The 16,700-nt window shown below is 55.7% G+C and overlaps 1 protein-coding gene across 4 annotated transcripts in view; it reads right to left on the bottom strand.

Annotated features, from left to right (window-relative positions):
• Positions 1 to 456: 456 nt before the first annotated feature.
• The window catches only part of NUDCD3 (NudC domain containing 3), a 57,612-nt gene continuing 41,368 nt past the window's right edge, over positions 457 to 16,700 (bottom strand). The window contains exons 4-7 of one of the 4 annotated variants that reach the window (XR_009403882.1): positions 9,537 to 9,680; positions 4,082 to 4,270; positions 845 to 1,984; positions 457 to 572 (exon numbers count right to left, since the gene is read on the bottom strand). Coding sequence is in view for 3 of the 4 variants with exons in the window: in XM_059397119.1 (XP_059253102.1) it covers positions 1,874 to 1,984; positions 4,082 to 4,270; positions 9,537 to 9,680 (444 nt within the window). In the remaining variant the exon portion in view is untranslated. Of the gene's footprint in view, positions 1,985 to 4,074; positions 4,271 to 9,536; positions 9,681 to 16,700 lie in introns of all 4 variants that reach the window. The other 3 variants (XM_059397119.1, XM_059397120.1, XM_059397121.1) reach the window with 3 other exon arrangements.

The raw sequence follows: 16,700 nt of genomic DNA on the forward strand, positions 1-16,700 counted from the left end.
CCATGCATCCTCCCTCCATTCATTCAAGAAGCACCACCAGGTCCTGCCCACTGAGCACAGTCCCCAGGGACAGGGGTGACACGATCCCACGGAGCCCGCCAGGGTGCAGGCAGGATGAGAGCGCCCAGCACAGTGGGGCCAGCGCTGTTCCACAGGGCGCAGGAGGAGGGGTCCTCTGGTGGAGGCTTCGGGACCCTGTGCTCACCTTGGGTTTTCAGGACCTGCTGGAAACCCCTGTGAGCTCTGCAGCCGCAATCCTTTTTTCTAGAGCAAAACCTCTGATCTCCTGAAAATCACACGTCAGAGACAAGTGATATTCAAAAGACACAGAAATGCCCCACTCTGGGGTCTGGTTTGTATGGAGCCGGGGACCTCACAGCTGGAGTTCCGGAAACATCCACATGCACACACACACACAGAAGTCTCGGCAGCAAATGACACACACAGACACCACCGTGCTTAAACACAGATTTATTGCAAACCGACACTGGAGAGGGACTTCGCAGGCGGGCACCCTGCTCTCCGCGGACCTCGGCTGACGGAGCTCAGTGGCCGATTGGCGGTGGCCGTGTCTGGAGAGAGAAAACACGCAGGCTGCACCGGCTCCAGGGCCCAGGCCGGCAGCAAGGGTCAGAGGACACCCGTGAGGACAGCCCACCCTCCGCCACATGGACCAGCACCTCAGCCCGGCCCACCACTCCCAGACGCCGGGGAGCCACTGTCACAACAGGCAGGATGGGCAGAAACCAACACTGACTATAATGTCAGACAGGGGAAGACAAGGGACCACAGAGTCCACGGCTCCCCAACTCCCAAGTAGCTGGGGTGCAGGCGCATGCCGCACCTCGTCATGCCAGAAGACCCTCACGGCGTGGTCCAAGGCCCGAGACCACCCAGAACAGTTCTAACACAAGGCGCCGGTGACGTGGGACAGGCGTGCACATTCCAGAGGCCCCGAGGACGAGTCTCAGCAGCTCCATGACTGGCCGCAGAGCCAACTACAGGAGACAGGGCTCCGCATCCCCGAAAATGCTCCCCCCTAGCGACCTGGTATCTGCACTTCCCTTAACGGCACCAGAGCCACCCGAGGCTTCCCAGGGATATTGGGAAGGAGGCATTCAGGTATCCCCACCCATTTCTGGCCTCCGGGAGCCACATACCTGCCCCCACAGGACTGACGAGCCAGTTCCCACCTACTCGGGTGATGGGGGCTGTTCCCAAAAGGACCATCACCCAGAAAGGAGTCCCTGTCAGCCGGAAGTACAGAGCCACGAGGGGAGGCCCCGGGAGACGCACTGGCCAATAGCCCAACACACCGCGGTCCCGGCTGGCGGAGCAGGGGCACAGCAGACACAGGAGAAGGGGCGCCGCACTCTGCTCTCCCGAGGACACCCAGTTGGCTCTCTGACAACAACCGGGTCCCACGAGAAGACATGGAGAACAGTTCCTGCTGTGCCTGTGGCCACTCGGGGCTGTGTCCCCAAGTTCAGAAGCAGCGACCAGGACCCACCTTCTGCTGCTCTGCAACGGGGCTGAGCAGGCAGCGGACGCATACAAACGCCAAGCGACACCACACGCGCACAGGTGCAGGAAGAGGTCACGGACAGGGCGCCCCCCCACCCCCCGCAGGTCAGCAGCTGGCCTGGCACCCACGCCCAGCCCCCAGCACGAGGAAAGCAAGCAGAGCGTGCGCACAGCAGCCAGAGGAGAGCGGGTGGCCGGCGTCCCGCTCACCCCGTGCTGCTCCCAACAGTCCAGAGATGCAGCGCCCAGCACCGCGGGTCCACCCTGGAAAGGAACGACGGCGAGGGCAAACCCGCCAGCAAGTCCCTGGCAGGAGGGAGCCCGGGGCGCGCTCCCTTTCCTCTGGGCACTAGAACTGCACGGCCCCCGGGGAGATGTTGAACATGGCCGGGTCGAATCGCTGGCCTCGGAAGGGGGAGCCTTCAGCATCCCAGCCCTTCTTCAGCATCTCATGGACTTTCTACAAACAGAAAACAGACAGAGGTTAACGCACGGCCCAGAACAGGACTCGTTCCCATTCTCTACACAAGGATCTGCCGTCCCTCCTGCCCATGCCCCCTCTCCTTCGGCATTAAGCTCAGTGGTGCAGCCACGAGCATGGCCGACAAGTCCCAAGGTTAACGGATCTCTGCCAACCTGGGGTGCATAACCACACCGAGGGCCTAGAAAGCACCTCAGCCCCTCACAGGCCCAACCACCCCTCCTCTCCAGCTCCTGCTGCCCCTTCCAAGCCCCTTCCCCACCAGCCACTCTCTGGACAGGAGCCCCAGGTGAGCCCTGACCACTGGTGAGGACTGTGTACTGGGGCCACCCAGGGTCGTCCAACTCCCGCTACCCCCCCACTGCACCCCCAGGCCCTGTCTCCTCGGGAGCCACCAGCCAGTCCTGCTGACCCCCTGCCCCCAAATTTCCTACTTCTCCCGGGGACCTGCTTCCCTCTAGTTCAAACGTCCATGGCCATATGCTTCCCCAGATCTGGCTCCCTCACCACCAGCTCCTGGCACAGTGCTCCTGCCTTCATGCTCGTGGTCCGAACCCACTCCCCACATGATGCATCCCTCACAGCCACGTGCGAGGACGGTCCACGTGTGAACACACCCTCCCGAAATCGCTGCTGAGCCCAGAGGAGTCCTGGACAGCAGTGCTGGTGCCAGCCATTCGAGAGTGGGTCACCTGGCCGAGGGGCACAGCAGCCCCCGGCTCCCCCATGTGGGCTCGGAGTGCCCGACATGCACGTGCCCCAGAGCCACACGCCGCCCCTGGCACACGTCAAGTCCTCGTGGGGCCCCCTTCCGACTCGAGGCACAGAGACCTGTGAGATGGCAGCACCGCTAAAGCTCTTCTTCAGATACGTCCCTATTGGGTGTCTGTCCCTGGGCCCGTCGGTGAGAGCCTCCTGCTCCCACGCAGGTGTATGTGGGCCTGGGAGCCCAGCCACTTGCAGGCGGCGGTGCTCGGGGCCCCTCCATGGCCCCGAACTCACACGGCTTTCTTCTGGTGGCCACAGGCAGCAGTCCCATAACGGCCCAAGGCAGTTACCAATGCCCACAAGGGCAAGGCCCCCACCTGCGAGCTTGGCTGCGACAGTGGGAGACACAGGCCACCTCGGCCCCTCCAGCCCTGTAGGCCCAGGTGGTCAGGGAGCCTGACCAGGGGAAGGTTCGGAGACTCGGGGCAGGAGGACTGAGGCAGGAGGACTGAGGCAGCAGTCCTGAGGAGGACTGCGGGATTGGGGCCGCAGCCCTGGTGCCCGAGCCACCCGGCCACCTTGGACACAAGCTGGCACCAGCACCTGCTCCTCTCAGGGGAGCTGGAGTCCATGACCCAGCCAGCCCTGCCCGACCGGCGTGCAATTGCACTCCCTGAGTGACCGCCGCGGGAACGAGGCTGCATGGGGGCCCTGAGGAAAGGGCGGCAGGAGCAACACCGGGAGGAACAGTGAGGACGCCTCAATCCTGAGTGGCATGGGGGCTGTGTCCACACAGGTGGAACAAACGAGGAACTCTGCCCCCGCAACACGGGCCCTTGCCACTGCCCATCACGCTGAGAAGCGCACACAAGCCGGAGGGAAGCAACCCTTCCTCGCCTCAGCGGCCACACAAGGAAGAACAAGCGCGCCCAGCCCACCTGCATTCCCGCCCCCGGCACATGCTATGCGCTGTGGACCTCTGCCTATGCGTGGTATGGACGACCTCTGCCCACGCGGACCCCTCCTGCCCCTCCTCCGACGTTGCAAGGGGACTCGGAAGGATGCTTTCTTTCATCCTGTGGGCCCTGCAGCAAGGCTGGGCCTGGCTCCCCACAACTCTGCAGAGGGTCCTCCTGGGGCTCAGGGAGGGGCTATATGGGCACCCCCACACCCCGACCCCAGACAGCCGGCCTCGCGTGCACGGTCCCACATCTGTGTGGCCCAGCTGTGCGTCCCAGCCCTGCCCCCTCAGGCTCTGGAGCACAGTGGAAACGGCGCCCCGCCCCACAGCCCCCGCAAGGACCCCGCGGCATACCCCCCCGCCCCCCGCCCAGCGGCCCCCAGCGCCCCCAGCCACACACCCCTCACCAGCTCATGGCTCTGCGGCTTGCCCTGCAGCTTTTGGTGGTAGTCGAAGGTGAGCCTGTCCAGTACGGCGTGCTCCTCCTCGTCCACCGTGGCCATGGAGCGCTCCTTGTTGATCTTGTCGATGTCGATGTGCTCCTCGCCCTCCAGGACAGCGCTCCACCAGTACTCGCCCACCTTGCTCAAGCTCACCTGGGACATGCGGGCACACAGCGCTCCGTGTGGGGAAGGCTCTCGTCGCCCGCCACCCTGGATTCTCCCAGAGGCGGAGGACCCGTGGGTGTGAGTGCCCCACACCTGCTCTGCGGCCGGGACCCCAGCCTGGCCCCTACCCCGGCCTCCCTACACCGCCAGTGACAGGGGCCTCCATCCACATCCTTTTCCCTTGTCCTTCTGGCTCACCCACGACACCCCCAAGAACCTCTCCTGCTTCCAGCACAACCCCAAAGCCAGGGTAGCGCACAGACAGGACCCAGACAGCATGCTTCCCTATGGGCTGGTAGCGGAGCTCCTCAGGGGCCAAGAATGGGCTGGCAGGCGGCCCACTGTCCACGTAGTCTCCAAAAGCACGAAACCCCCAATCACACCCTGAAGGCTGGGAGGTAGGGCAGGTAAGACTGGCCTGCGCCGGGTTAGCTGTCACTCAGAGCAGCACCCCAAGGAGAGGAGGGTTCTTGGCCAGAGGACAACTGTGACACCACAGGCCCGGAACTGGCCCCTATCAGGGATGGCTGTGAGAACACCATGTGCCTGAGCCCAGCCCCCCCGAACGTCGGCCCTGGCCACCAAAGCAGGGCTCCATCCCAGTCCTGCAGAAGGACTCGGGGTGCAGGCACAGAAGCAGGGCAGGCCACACAACGAGAGGGTGTCCGGGTAACAGCAGGGTGTCAATGTCCGAGGATGGAATAAGCCTCTCCCGTGCTGAGTACCCCAGCGGGGGTGGGGCGTGAAGACGGGAGGATGAAGCCGTGGGCTCGGAGACGAGGGACTGCTCCCTGCCAACACTACCGCCGGTGTCTGGGGTAGACTGGATTCGCAGATGCTCCGTTTAGCCGTTTCTCCCGGACTCTGCTCCTCAGTAACCTGACCCAGACCTCTGAGACCCCAGAGTCGAGAATGCAGCCCCCCTCCACCGAATACAGATCTGGGTTCCAATGCACGAGAACCTTCCGGGGGAGAGGCCTCATTGTTCCTGCTGTTCCTGGACGGCACTCCGAGGCGCTTCCAGGCCGCTCTCCCTCTGGGGGACAGAGACCCTCAGGCTCTTCCCACCTGAAGGCCCCCTGTCATCACCTCTGTAGAGGGCACTGCACACACCCCGGAGTTAGCACCTCACACGCCTGACCGTGCAGGGCTAAGGGCAGAGCTGCTCTGTGGCCATCAGCCCCACCTCCCAAGGCCACGGCAGGGGTCAGCCCCGCACTGCCAGGAGCCCCGCTGCCGGCCCTTCCACATGGATGGATAACCACGTTGCAGGACAGTCCGACTCTGCAAACAAGGAGCTCCTGGGCCCTGCTACCTGCACGGGCCCTTCGTAAACCCAACAGAACCCAAGAGAAGCCCAGCATGACCTTTAAAAACACATTTCGAGATGAAACCAGCGGATGGTTCCAACACAAGCAATTCAGTGCGCTGAGCGCTCGGTGCGCAGCAAACACCGCCGCTGTCTGCTTCAGAACACTGTCCTCACCCTGAAAGGAGCCCTGCGCCACCGTGTCATCATGCTCCCCTCCCCCACCGCGCACACCAGGTGCCCTGCCCCCAGCTGCTTGCACTCAGCGGGTTATCCCCACGGTCTGTCCGCGCCACCCAGCGGCCACAGTCGCAGGCAGGAAGGGGCGCGCTGCTGTGGTGCTGGTTCATGGTTCCGTGCCCGAAGATGCCGCCATCCTTCCGCGTGCCCGTTTCCCAGTGTTTTCCTGAACAGCTGATCGGGAAGCGCCACGGTGTTGACCATCCCGAGCACCAAAGGCCTTTAGGTGGACGGGTTTCCAGGCTTCCAGCGCTCGCCAAAACGCAGGGGTCCCCAAGCCCATAGCCGGAATGAATGATGCACGCTCTGTGACCTTGCTGGCCGCCGAGGAGACAAGCAACAGGACAGCACTTCTCACCAGGAGACCGAGCGGGACAGAGGAAGGTGTGTGGGCAGCCCAGCCATGGTAAGTTAGAGTTGCGCAGGAACTGGTGGCCCCACACACGGGTGCAGGAGCACATCTGCTGGCACATGGCCAAAGACTACGGTGAGCCTGTAGCTCCGCTGCCGAGAACCGATCTTGAGGGGTCGACCTAAGTCATCTGAGAATGTGGGGGCACAGCCTGCACGCACACACTCGGGGTCCACGGAAGACACACGCTCGGCGAGTGCTAAGCCGGGCAGGGACCCGCCCTAGCAGAGGGGGCCACCGGCACCACCTGGGGGGAAACAAGGACAGGGCGCCGGGGCGCCTCTGGGACAGCATGGCACGGGGGAGGCACTGACTCCACGTCTCCGAGCCGAGAAAGGAGCCTGCCTGAGAGGCAAGGAGCCTCGTTTAACATTCCTGAGTGTGGGAGGGAGGGAGGCAAGAGCTGTCATCCGGTTTTAGCTGCCACCCCTGCCTGCTGGGAAGCCTGCCAGGCGTGTCTGATGCACATCCACTCGGGGACGAGGGCCTCGCCCACTAGGAGGTCAGAGGCACGGGGGCCACAGACTCTGGGTCACCCTTCGTGGTCCATGTGGCCCTCAAGGCAGTTTTGCCCCTTGGGGCCCTGTATTCTCTGAGTCCAGAGGGCGGAAGTCCAACAACGAGGTGTTGCCGAGCTGGGCTCCCTCCCGAGGTCTCCAGGGACAGGGGGCGGCTGCATCTCCCCAGCGTCTGCCTGTCTTCATGCCAGTCTTCCTGCACGCCCTCCTCTGTCCCCAGCCTCCCTCCTGTTCTCTCGTAAGGTCCCATTCGCAGATTCCAGGCTCTGGCAAGGACACTGGAGCTCGCTGCGGCCCGCTACAGCCCTTGGCCCTTGACATGTTCCTCAGCAGATCTGGTGCCCATCACAGGGCCTGGCCCTGAACCGTCAGCAACCTAGAGATGTCAGCGGACGGACCAACCAAGGCTCTCAACCTCATCCTAACGGTCAGAAACAGAGCTCCCATGCGGCTGACGGGACTACCAAAGCCAGGCAGTGCCAAGCGGAGCTGAGATTTGCAGCAGGTGTGGCAGCTCCACCGCCCGCCCCCAAGGCCCCAGGGACGTGGCACATGCTCCTGGCAGCAAAAGCAGTGAGGGTCTTCACGCGTCAGAGCAACGTGCTTGCTCAGCTGTGGTATCATCTCAGATATGCGACCCCAAACGCCACCAACAAATGAGCCACAAAGCCCAGAATATGGCCCATGGTCGGGAGGGGAGGCAGGGAGAAGCCCCACCTCCCACGGGCAGAACATACCCGCTCTGCCAGGGCTGTGATGACAGGCAAGCTCGGGGGGAGCACGGGCAAGTGGTGAGGCCCTTGCACACGCAGTGCCAGCTGCTGACAGTCAGGCTGCTCCAGGGCCTGCAGGAAGGAACCCATCCAGCACCCGTGCACCCGAGGGCTCCCACACAGTCAGCGGGGAACATTCCCAGAAGTCACATTCATGAGCAGGGCCAAGTGGCCTCTGCCCGCGGCCAGCTCCACCTGGCTGAACTTGCAAACTAGGAAGGCCAGTGGCAGCAGGACACCATGCAGGCAGACGGGAGGAAGGCCTCCCTCGGCCGCACAGGGGCTCCCCCCACCCCCTCCAGGGCACCCTGCAGCCACAGCCGGAGGCAGAGAGGGGGAGGAAGCAGGTGGGCTCTGGGGCAGGGGTCGGGCTCCGCCTCGGGCGAGTCACAACCCTGTGGTGCATCCGTGTCCCCGTCTGGGAGACGAGCTTCTGGGAAGTTAAACAGGCCCCAAATGTGCTCAGAAGTGGCAGCGGGGTGACAAGGAGCTCACCGTCTGCCACGAGCCATAGCTGTGTCCAGGCGCTTGCACGCAGAACGCAGAAAATGGCAACACGGCCGTGACGAAGTCACAAGTCATCTCTACCAGCCGAAGGCTGGACCAGATGAGCTCAGGGATCCCACAGCAGTAACAGACAGTACGCGGGCGGCGACCCTGACGGCCACCAGGGCAGCGGCCAGGAGCCTCAAGCACCAGCGAGCGTGCAGCCAGCCCACGTGTGCAGGGCTGCTGCTTCACACATCCTGGCAGTGGTGTCACGGCAGACCGCGTGCTGCTGGCTTCCTGGACGTGCTCCTCATGGGCGCACAGCGACCAGGTGCCCCTGGGCCTCCCTCAGGGGCACTGCCCGGGAGCCACTCCGCCCTGTCCGCAGGCAACAGCACCCTGGATCTCAGCTCTCGTAGCTCCACTAGGATGGGTTGAGCCTTCGGCTGCTGGGAGGCTGGGGTGCGGTGCTGAGGAGACCCTGACTTTACCTCCCATAGCCCCGTGAAGCACAAGGCAGGCCAGGCCTGTGCAAGCACTGTGCAGCCGGGAGGGCCCAGAGATACGACTGGCCACAGGGCCGGAACATGGGAACAGTTCAGGTGTACCGGGGGACACGGAGGCGTGGCGTGATGGCGAGAGGGGCAGAGCCCCAGGACGACAACTGTCCCACTCCCCCAGAGAGGAGCAGGGGCCCAGAGGGCAGGGCTGGGCACAAATCAAGGTTGAGAACAAGAGCAGGTGGACTTGGCCTGTGCCCATGACCTGGTGTCCTCATCACTCAGAGGGCCCCGTGAGCACTCCCCAGCACCCCTGCACGGCAGACCCTTCCCCACGGGCGCCCGGCCCGTGAACGTGAAACTGAAACTTCCCTTCCCTGCTTCCAGCGCATGTGAGGAGTGGGTCTGTGTGAAACCCTGAGGTTCTGTCATGGACCTGACCTGGTCTGTCCCTGACGAACTAAACCCTCTCAGCAGACTGCATGTGAGGCTCTAAGGAGGGGCACGAGGCCACCAAAGATGCCTGGAACGGGAACACTAGAGCTCTCTGCTTGGCTTCTCCAGCCCCAAGGATGCAGGCCGCTGAGCACCCCCGTCAAATGAGCTGTGTGAACCTGCCGGCTCCGCACTCTCCGGGAGGACGTCCGTGAAATTCGATCTGCCTTCCAATTTTTCACTCATTTGGTTCTGCCTCAGATGTAACCAGGTCGCAGGCGAGCGGAAGCCTCTGGGACTGAGAGGGCATCCCACGCAGGCACAGCCACACTCTGGGGGTGACCCCGCAGGAGCTCCGCTGTGGTCACCACGTGTGGCCACCATGGGGGGCAAGGATGGAGGACCAGGCACTTCACCTTAACATCGGCTCCACTCCAGAGAATCACCTGCTGGGGCCCCACAGGGCCGAGGCCAGCAAGGGCGCCCCCGAGCTGTGCCCCGGACAGCAAGAATCCAGGCCTCGCAGTGGTGCGGCCCCTACCCCCTCCCTGAGCTCCAGCACTGACACCCGCACTCACCAGGACGCACTTGCCAGGCTCCAAGCTCCACAGGGAGCTCTCAGTGTTGACCTTGTGCGTGAACTTCCCTTCCATGAGGACGTGCTCCCCATCCTCCTCCAGCACAGCCACCCGGATAGAGCTGCTGCTCAGGGCCACCGAGACCTGGAACCGAGCAGAAGGGAGTCACTCTGCTGGGACAGTGGCGCCCGGCACATTCCCAAGCAGAACCTGGCTGCAGACCACAGAGGAGCAGGAGGGAAGGCCGTCCTGGGGGCCCACGGGCATTCTGGACAAAGAGCGTCCCACCCACCCAGCAGCACGGGAGCAGCCCGCACACCGCCAACTCCTTCAAGAGAATGTTAATGGAAGTTCTGTTTCAATATGCGCAATGACAATTCATGGAAAACTGCTGTTTTCCAAGGAAATCCCTTCTCCAAAGGGGAGACCAATGCCCATGGCGGAAAGCAAGCATGGCTGGTGCAGGTGTGGGGGTGCCTCCTACCCCCATCTTGCTGTCAGGCCTTGTCAGCAGGACAGCCCCGGAGGATGCCCAGGAGAGCCAAACCCCCACATGCCTGCCCGGTCTCCAGCCGTGAGCCACGGTGCCCTCCACCCCTGTTCTTGAAAAACCCAGCCTCTCAGTTCACCATCCTCTCACTGGGGACACTTGTCCTGGACAGTCTCTCCCCTCTTCCCCGTCATCTGTCTCCACAACCACACTGGGCCCTGCTGGGACCCTGGCTGGCAGCGTCCAAAGCTCGTGAACACCTGGAGGTCCGTCAGGTCAGTAACCGGAAGAGGAAAGAACGCAGAACTCGTCGCTACACCATTTCAATTCTTTGTAAACTCTAAAATGTGCGTCTGTACTGCGGAATCTTTTCATGACAGCGTCTGCAAAATGCGTGCATTACCCGAACAGACACTGGAAGGGAGAAATCAGGCCTATGGCAGGGGGCCTCCATCTGCTTTTGTTTGGAGACGACCCTCCCACATGGCTTGGTTAAGTGCTCACTGAAAGCTCGTACGGCACTGAACAGAAACTCTCCAAGTTCTAGAGGACTGGAGCTTAGCTCCCGCAGCCTAACTGCATTGCAAATGCCTTCCCGTGGAAGACGGGCCACAGAGGGCTGAGGCTCTGGAGTCGGCACCCTCAGGTGGCTCTCTGGCAAGACAGCAGGAGCTCCTCCTGGACTGAGCGGGCAGGGACGAAAGAGCTCCTATGGAGTGGAGTGACCCACGGCCCACACTGCGCCCAAACCCGGGGCAGGGGTGTCCTGTGGGCACAACTGCCCCCTCACCCCACCTCTGCAGGTGTCCCGTTCACTTGGCTGGCTCTGCAAAGACATGGGCCCAACTGGCTTACTTGGCATCCCATGGCCAACTCAACAGCAGCCTGGCACACTCCCGGACGGTGTCCCTGACCATGAACTTTGATGTGCAGTGGAAGCGCCCCAGGAGCAAGCTCACTTTAATAAAATCCTCCCAGCCAACTTTACATAACACGGTAATTTCCAAATTTGGGCAAGCTTCTCACACTGCAAGGCTTGCACAACAGGGGATGAGCCAGAGCACCAAAGGGAACCCAGACAGGAGACGCTTCCAGTTTGAGATGTCACGCTGGGAAGGGTGATCGTGTGTGTCCCAGCCTCTGTGACCCACAGAAAAGACAGGAACAAGGCACAAAGAGAAAACCGCCCCCAGACAATGCAAGGGAGGAAGGAGGAAGAGGAAATGAGAAGACAAGGAAAAGAGCAGGGCCGGGCGAAGGGTCTGCTGGTCTGCATCTGAGAGCCTCAGCTGCAAGGGGCTTCCGGCTGGCAGTCAGCAGGTAGGGAGGACGGGAGCAGAGCCTCTCAGGATCAGCCCTGGGACAGCTATCGCAGCCCCGTTAGAAGGGACAGGACCCCACTGTGGTACAGACCAATGGGGGCTGTGCTCCAGAGACACCGACCAGCAGTCTGAGGGGACTGTGCAGGCAGTCGGCCCCATGTGCTGTAAGTAAGGCTTGCCAGTCGACCCCTCAGCTCTACTCTACTCTCAGCAGCCATAGAGTAGCAGACCTCAGATACATAATGGAGAAACCATCAATACTCAAAAGAATGGAGAAGATATATTTTTTAATTAAAAAAAAAAACAAAAAACTACCAGGGAATTAAGAAAGGCATTCTTGGGGCACCTGGGTGGCTGGGTGGGTTAAGCCTCTGCCTTCAGCTCAGGTCATGATCTCAGGGCCCTGGGATCGAGCCCCACATTGGGCTCTCTGCTTAGCAGGGAGCCTGCTTCCCCCCTCTCTCAACCTGCCTCTCTACCTGCCTCTCTGCCTACTTGTGCTCTCTCTTTATTAAAAAAAAAAAAAAAAGAAAGAAAGAAAGAAAGAAAGAAAGAAAGGCACCCTTAAACCAGCAACATTATAAAACAAAGACTTAAAAAAAAAAAAAAAAGACTACAGGATGAAAAGGAAAAAAGGAAATTCTAAACTATTTCCAGTATACATCCTCAGGGAGCAGGGAGGTGTGAGAGGTGTGACTATGGAACTAAAATGAAATATGAAACTAGAACAATCACATACACACACCACTTAGAATTAAATACACAGAGGCTAAAACAGAATCTCAAAAAATAAAAAAGACTGGAAAACAAAGTCAAAAAACATGAAGATAGAGACAAGGACCAATCCGGGCAGAGAGGGTGGGGAGGGTGGCAGGAAACCATCCAGCAAGACAATGCTCCCGAGTGGAGGAAAACGTGCCTTCGGACAAAAGCGCACCAAGAGCTGTGCAGAAGGACCAAAACACGATGCGCTCAGAACACCAAGAATCCGAACTACGGCCCTAAAAATTCCAAAGACCAGGGATAAAAATTTACTCACAAGAACCTGAACAGGAAAGATCTCTAGAAACACCGGACACAGGACGACAGGCAGGCAATGCCTTCAATCTGCTAAGGGGAGAATATTTTTGAAGTTAGATTTGCATTCACACCCAAACCATGAAATATGGGGAAGTTTAAAATAACAATTTAAGACATTCAAGAATCCCTTACTTATAACGTACCTTGAAAAAGTTCCTTGAGGCAAAAGCCCAACAAAATGAGGGAAAAAACCAAACCAGAGGAAGACCTGGGGAGAAAAAGGCCAAAGGCACAAACGCCCATTAAGAAGGTCAGTGGGGGCCTAGACCTCCTGCACAGCATGGTGACAGCAGCTCACAACATGGTACCATGCATGCAGAAGCTGCTAAGAAAGAAGACTCTGACACTCTCATCGCACACACACAAAACTCTCCGTACAGTCACAAGTGTAACAAATCCTACCGTGGGGACCATTCTGCAATACAGATATCAAAGCCTTATGTTATACCCCAAAGCTAATACAGTGTTATAGGTCAATTATATCTTAATAAAACTGGGTGTGAAAGGAAGATCCAAAAGGGATCCAAAACACTGAATTTAATCTAGAAGTACAGTGAATGGAAGCTCCAGGATGGGAGCGATACAGCAGAACTGAAACACAACTGGTCCAGACTGGAATCAGAGGTGACAGGACTTCAGGACAAGCGATTCTAGACAAATACACTATACTAGTGAGTCTGGATGATTTGGACATTAAGACGAAAGGATACTATTTTTTACAAGTTAAAAAAGAAAGCAAGAAACACCAGGAAAACAAAAAGCTACCCAAGAAATTCCTGATCCAAAAATGAAAATAGTAGAGTAACACCTTCAAAAAAGCTCTCTTTCAAAAAAGCAACAAGAACATTGGCAAAAACTGTCAATATGTACTTTTTCTGAACTTTGGAAACTAACCAAAGGTTTGCAGGAACCTAGAGAGCATTTATTCATGAAAAACAAGCTTTATGACATTTTAACTTACCCCTAGATCCATTCTCACTCTCTAGCCCCTTGGTAATCCACATTCCCAGTACAGCCTGGCAGCCATAAGAGAGAGCACAAAAAACCTAGAGCTCCTTCAAAGCTTCATTCCCAAAGAACTGATGACTTGAGCTGTGGGATGGTTCCCTAGAAGACCCCACTTGTTAGGCTATTTTTAAATGGACTCAGAAAAGCCTTTTTCCCCATGAAGTATTTGTTGAAAACAATTAGAGGTAAGTATTTTAACTTCAAAGCTGACTGAAATAGTGAATAACAGCTGAGGCAAATAAAAAGAAAAGTTGTGGAATATCAGGTCCATGGAGATTTTGAAAACTTGGGACACATGAATGTGCAGACCATGTGTAGGCTTAGAAAAAGCCCTTCGGTGAGGTCCTAACCTCTCACCACTGGCCAACTTTGAGACTCAGCATACGCAAGTGGAGGCTAAGGCAAAATTTTCAACTGCCAGGCTAAGTGTTAAAGGCAGGCCCTAATATGTACGTGGAGTCCCTTAGGAGAGAAATTCACTGGTTCTAGGTGTTTAAACAAAGTCTGTCCAATCATTTGCTGATCACTAAGTTCACCAAGTAGAGACTTCACTGACCACACACAATAAAGAATACGGACTTTGGAAAATTAGTTCAGAACAGTCATCAAAGAAACCAAGAACAATCACATCAAGTACCAACAGCAACAAACCATGAGGAAAAGGGAGAATCTGAGTTCCAGAGTTGCCACGTTGTTATTTAAAATGCTAATTTTCAACAAAAAATGACAAGAGTCACTAAAATAAGAAAAGATAGCCCATACACATGAAACAAAAGCAAACAATAAAATCTGTCCCCAAGGAAGTCTAGCTCTGGACTTAGTAGAAAGTCTATAAATCAGCTATTGTAAATATACTCAAGAAACTAAAGAAAACCATGTGTAAATAACTAAAAGAAAGTAAGAGAATAGCATCTCATGAAGAATATCAATAAAGCAAGAGATACTACTTTTTTTTAGAAAAACCAAATATAAATTCTGGAATTTAAAAGCAACTGGGTAAAAAAACTGAAGCAGAAGTTCTACATGAGGGTCTCAAAAGTAAATCACAGCAGTCAGAAGAAAGAAATCGGGAAATCAGAAGTTCAGACAAATGAGATTACTCCATCTGAGGAACAGAAAAAATGAACAGAGCCTCAGAGACCTGAGGGACACACTAGGCACAATGCACACAACAGAGCCACAGAAAGGAAAGTGAAAGGGTAGAAAGAATATATGAAAAAAATGACTGAAAACACACATTCATGAAGCTCAATGAATGCCAAGCAGGATAAATTCAAAGAGATCAATACCTAGATGATCAAAATCAAACTGTCAAAAAAGCTAAAGACAAGGAAAGAATCTTTGAAGTAGGATGAAAAGCAACTTCTCACACAGGAGGGCTCCTCAACAGGGTAACAGCGGATCTGGCCTGAGAAAGCACACGGGCCAGGGCGCCTGGGTGGCTCAGCTGGTGAAGCATCCGCCTTTGGCTCAGGTCATGACCCCATGTGGGGCTCCCTACCCAGCGGGGCGACTGCCCCCTCTTCCTCTGTGCACCCCTGCTCCCCTCTCATGTTCTCCCTTTTTCTCTCTCAAATACATAAATAAAATCTTGAAAGAAAGAGAGAGAAAAAAAAAAGAATGAAAAAAAAAAAAAAGGAAGGAGTGAGCCATGCAGGCTAGAAAGCAGCAGGCGGAGCAGTCAAAGGATGACAGGAAGGCACGTCAGCAAAGAATTCTGTATCAGGCAACACTATCCTTCAAAGATGAAGGAAAAATTGAGTACTGCAGATTTAAAAAACAAACAAACAACAACAACAACAAAACCCTGAGAGAATTCATCCCTAACAAGCCTATCTTTTCTTACATAACCCCTGCAAGAAACTAGAGAAAGTTCTTCAGACTGAAATGAAAGGACGCTAGATAGTAACTTGAATCCATATGAAGAACTAGAGTGTGCTGGTGAAGATAAATATAAAAGACAGGGTAAGTATACCTTGTGTTAACTCATTCTCTCCTATTTAATTTAAAACAACTGTACCCCAGGAACAGAGAACATAAGTTATCATATAAAAGCCAATTCCGGGTACACATTAAAATTAAATCGTATTGATTTGAAACATGAAACAGATTGTAATCCCAGAGAAAATATTAAGACAATAACCAAAAAATATAGTTTAAAAAAAAAAGATGAGAGAATTAAAATACTATCCAGGGTGCCTGGGTGCCTCAACCGGTTGGGACCTGGGTAGCTCAGTGGGTTAGAGCCTCTGCCTTAGGCTCAGGTCATGGCCCCGGGGTCCTGCATCAGGCTCCCTGTTCAGCGGGGAGCCTGCTTCCCTCTCTCTCCGCCTGCCTCTCTGCCTACTTGTGATCTCTGTCAAATAAATAAAATCTCCTAAAAAAAAAAAGGGGGGGGGGGCCTAACTCTTGATTTCAGTTCAAAGCATGACCTCAGTGTCCTGGGATTGAGCCCCACTTGGGCTCCACACTCACAGGGGAATCTGCTGGAGATGCTCTCTCTCCCTCTGCCCCTCCCTGGCATGCTCTCTCTCTCACTCTAAAAAAAAGAAAAAAAAATCTTAAAAATCTTAAAAAGTAATAATAAAAATAAATAAAATACTACACTAGAAAACTGTTATTTAACATAAAAGAAACGAGGGGGAAAAAAGAACAAAAATTTCAAAACTTACTACAAAGAAACAATCATCAAAACAGCGTGGCACTGGCATAAAGGCAGGCGTACAGATCAACGGAATAGAATTTAAAATTCAGTAATAACCCTACAGATTCGCAGTCAGTTGATTCTAAACAAGGGTGGCAAGACAACTCAGTGAGGGCAAGACTATCCTTTCTAATACATGCATCGGTGACAAATGGATACTGACATGCAAAGAATGAGGTTAGACAATTCCGTCAAACCCTGTCTAAAACTGAACTCAAAATTAATCAAAAATCTGTATGTAAGAGCTAAAACTATAAAACTCTTAGAAGAAAACAAAAATGTAAACATCCATGTCCTTGGATTAGCCAATGGTTTCTTAGATAAGCACGAGCAACCAAAAATAAATGAATAAATACATTATAGACCCTATCAAAACTAAAGATTCTCTTGTGCTTCAAAAAACACCATCTCGGGGGTTTGGGAGAAGGGGGTGGGATTATAGACATTGGGGAGGGTTTGTGATTTGGTGAGTGCTGTGAAGTGTGTAAACCTGTTGATTCACAGACCTGTACCCCTGGGGATAAAAATATATGTTTATCAAAAATAAAAAATTTAAAAAA

Source organism: Mustela nigripes, chromosome 4 (genome assembly GCF_022355385.1).
Source record: "Mustela nigripes isolate SB6536 chromosome 4, MUSNIG.SB6536, whole genome shotgun sequence".
Taxonomy (NCBI): domain Eukaryota; kingdom Metazoa; phylum Chordata; class Mammalia; order Carnivora; family Mustelidae; genus Mustela; species Mustela nigripes.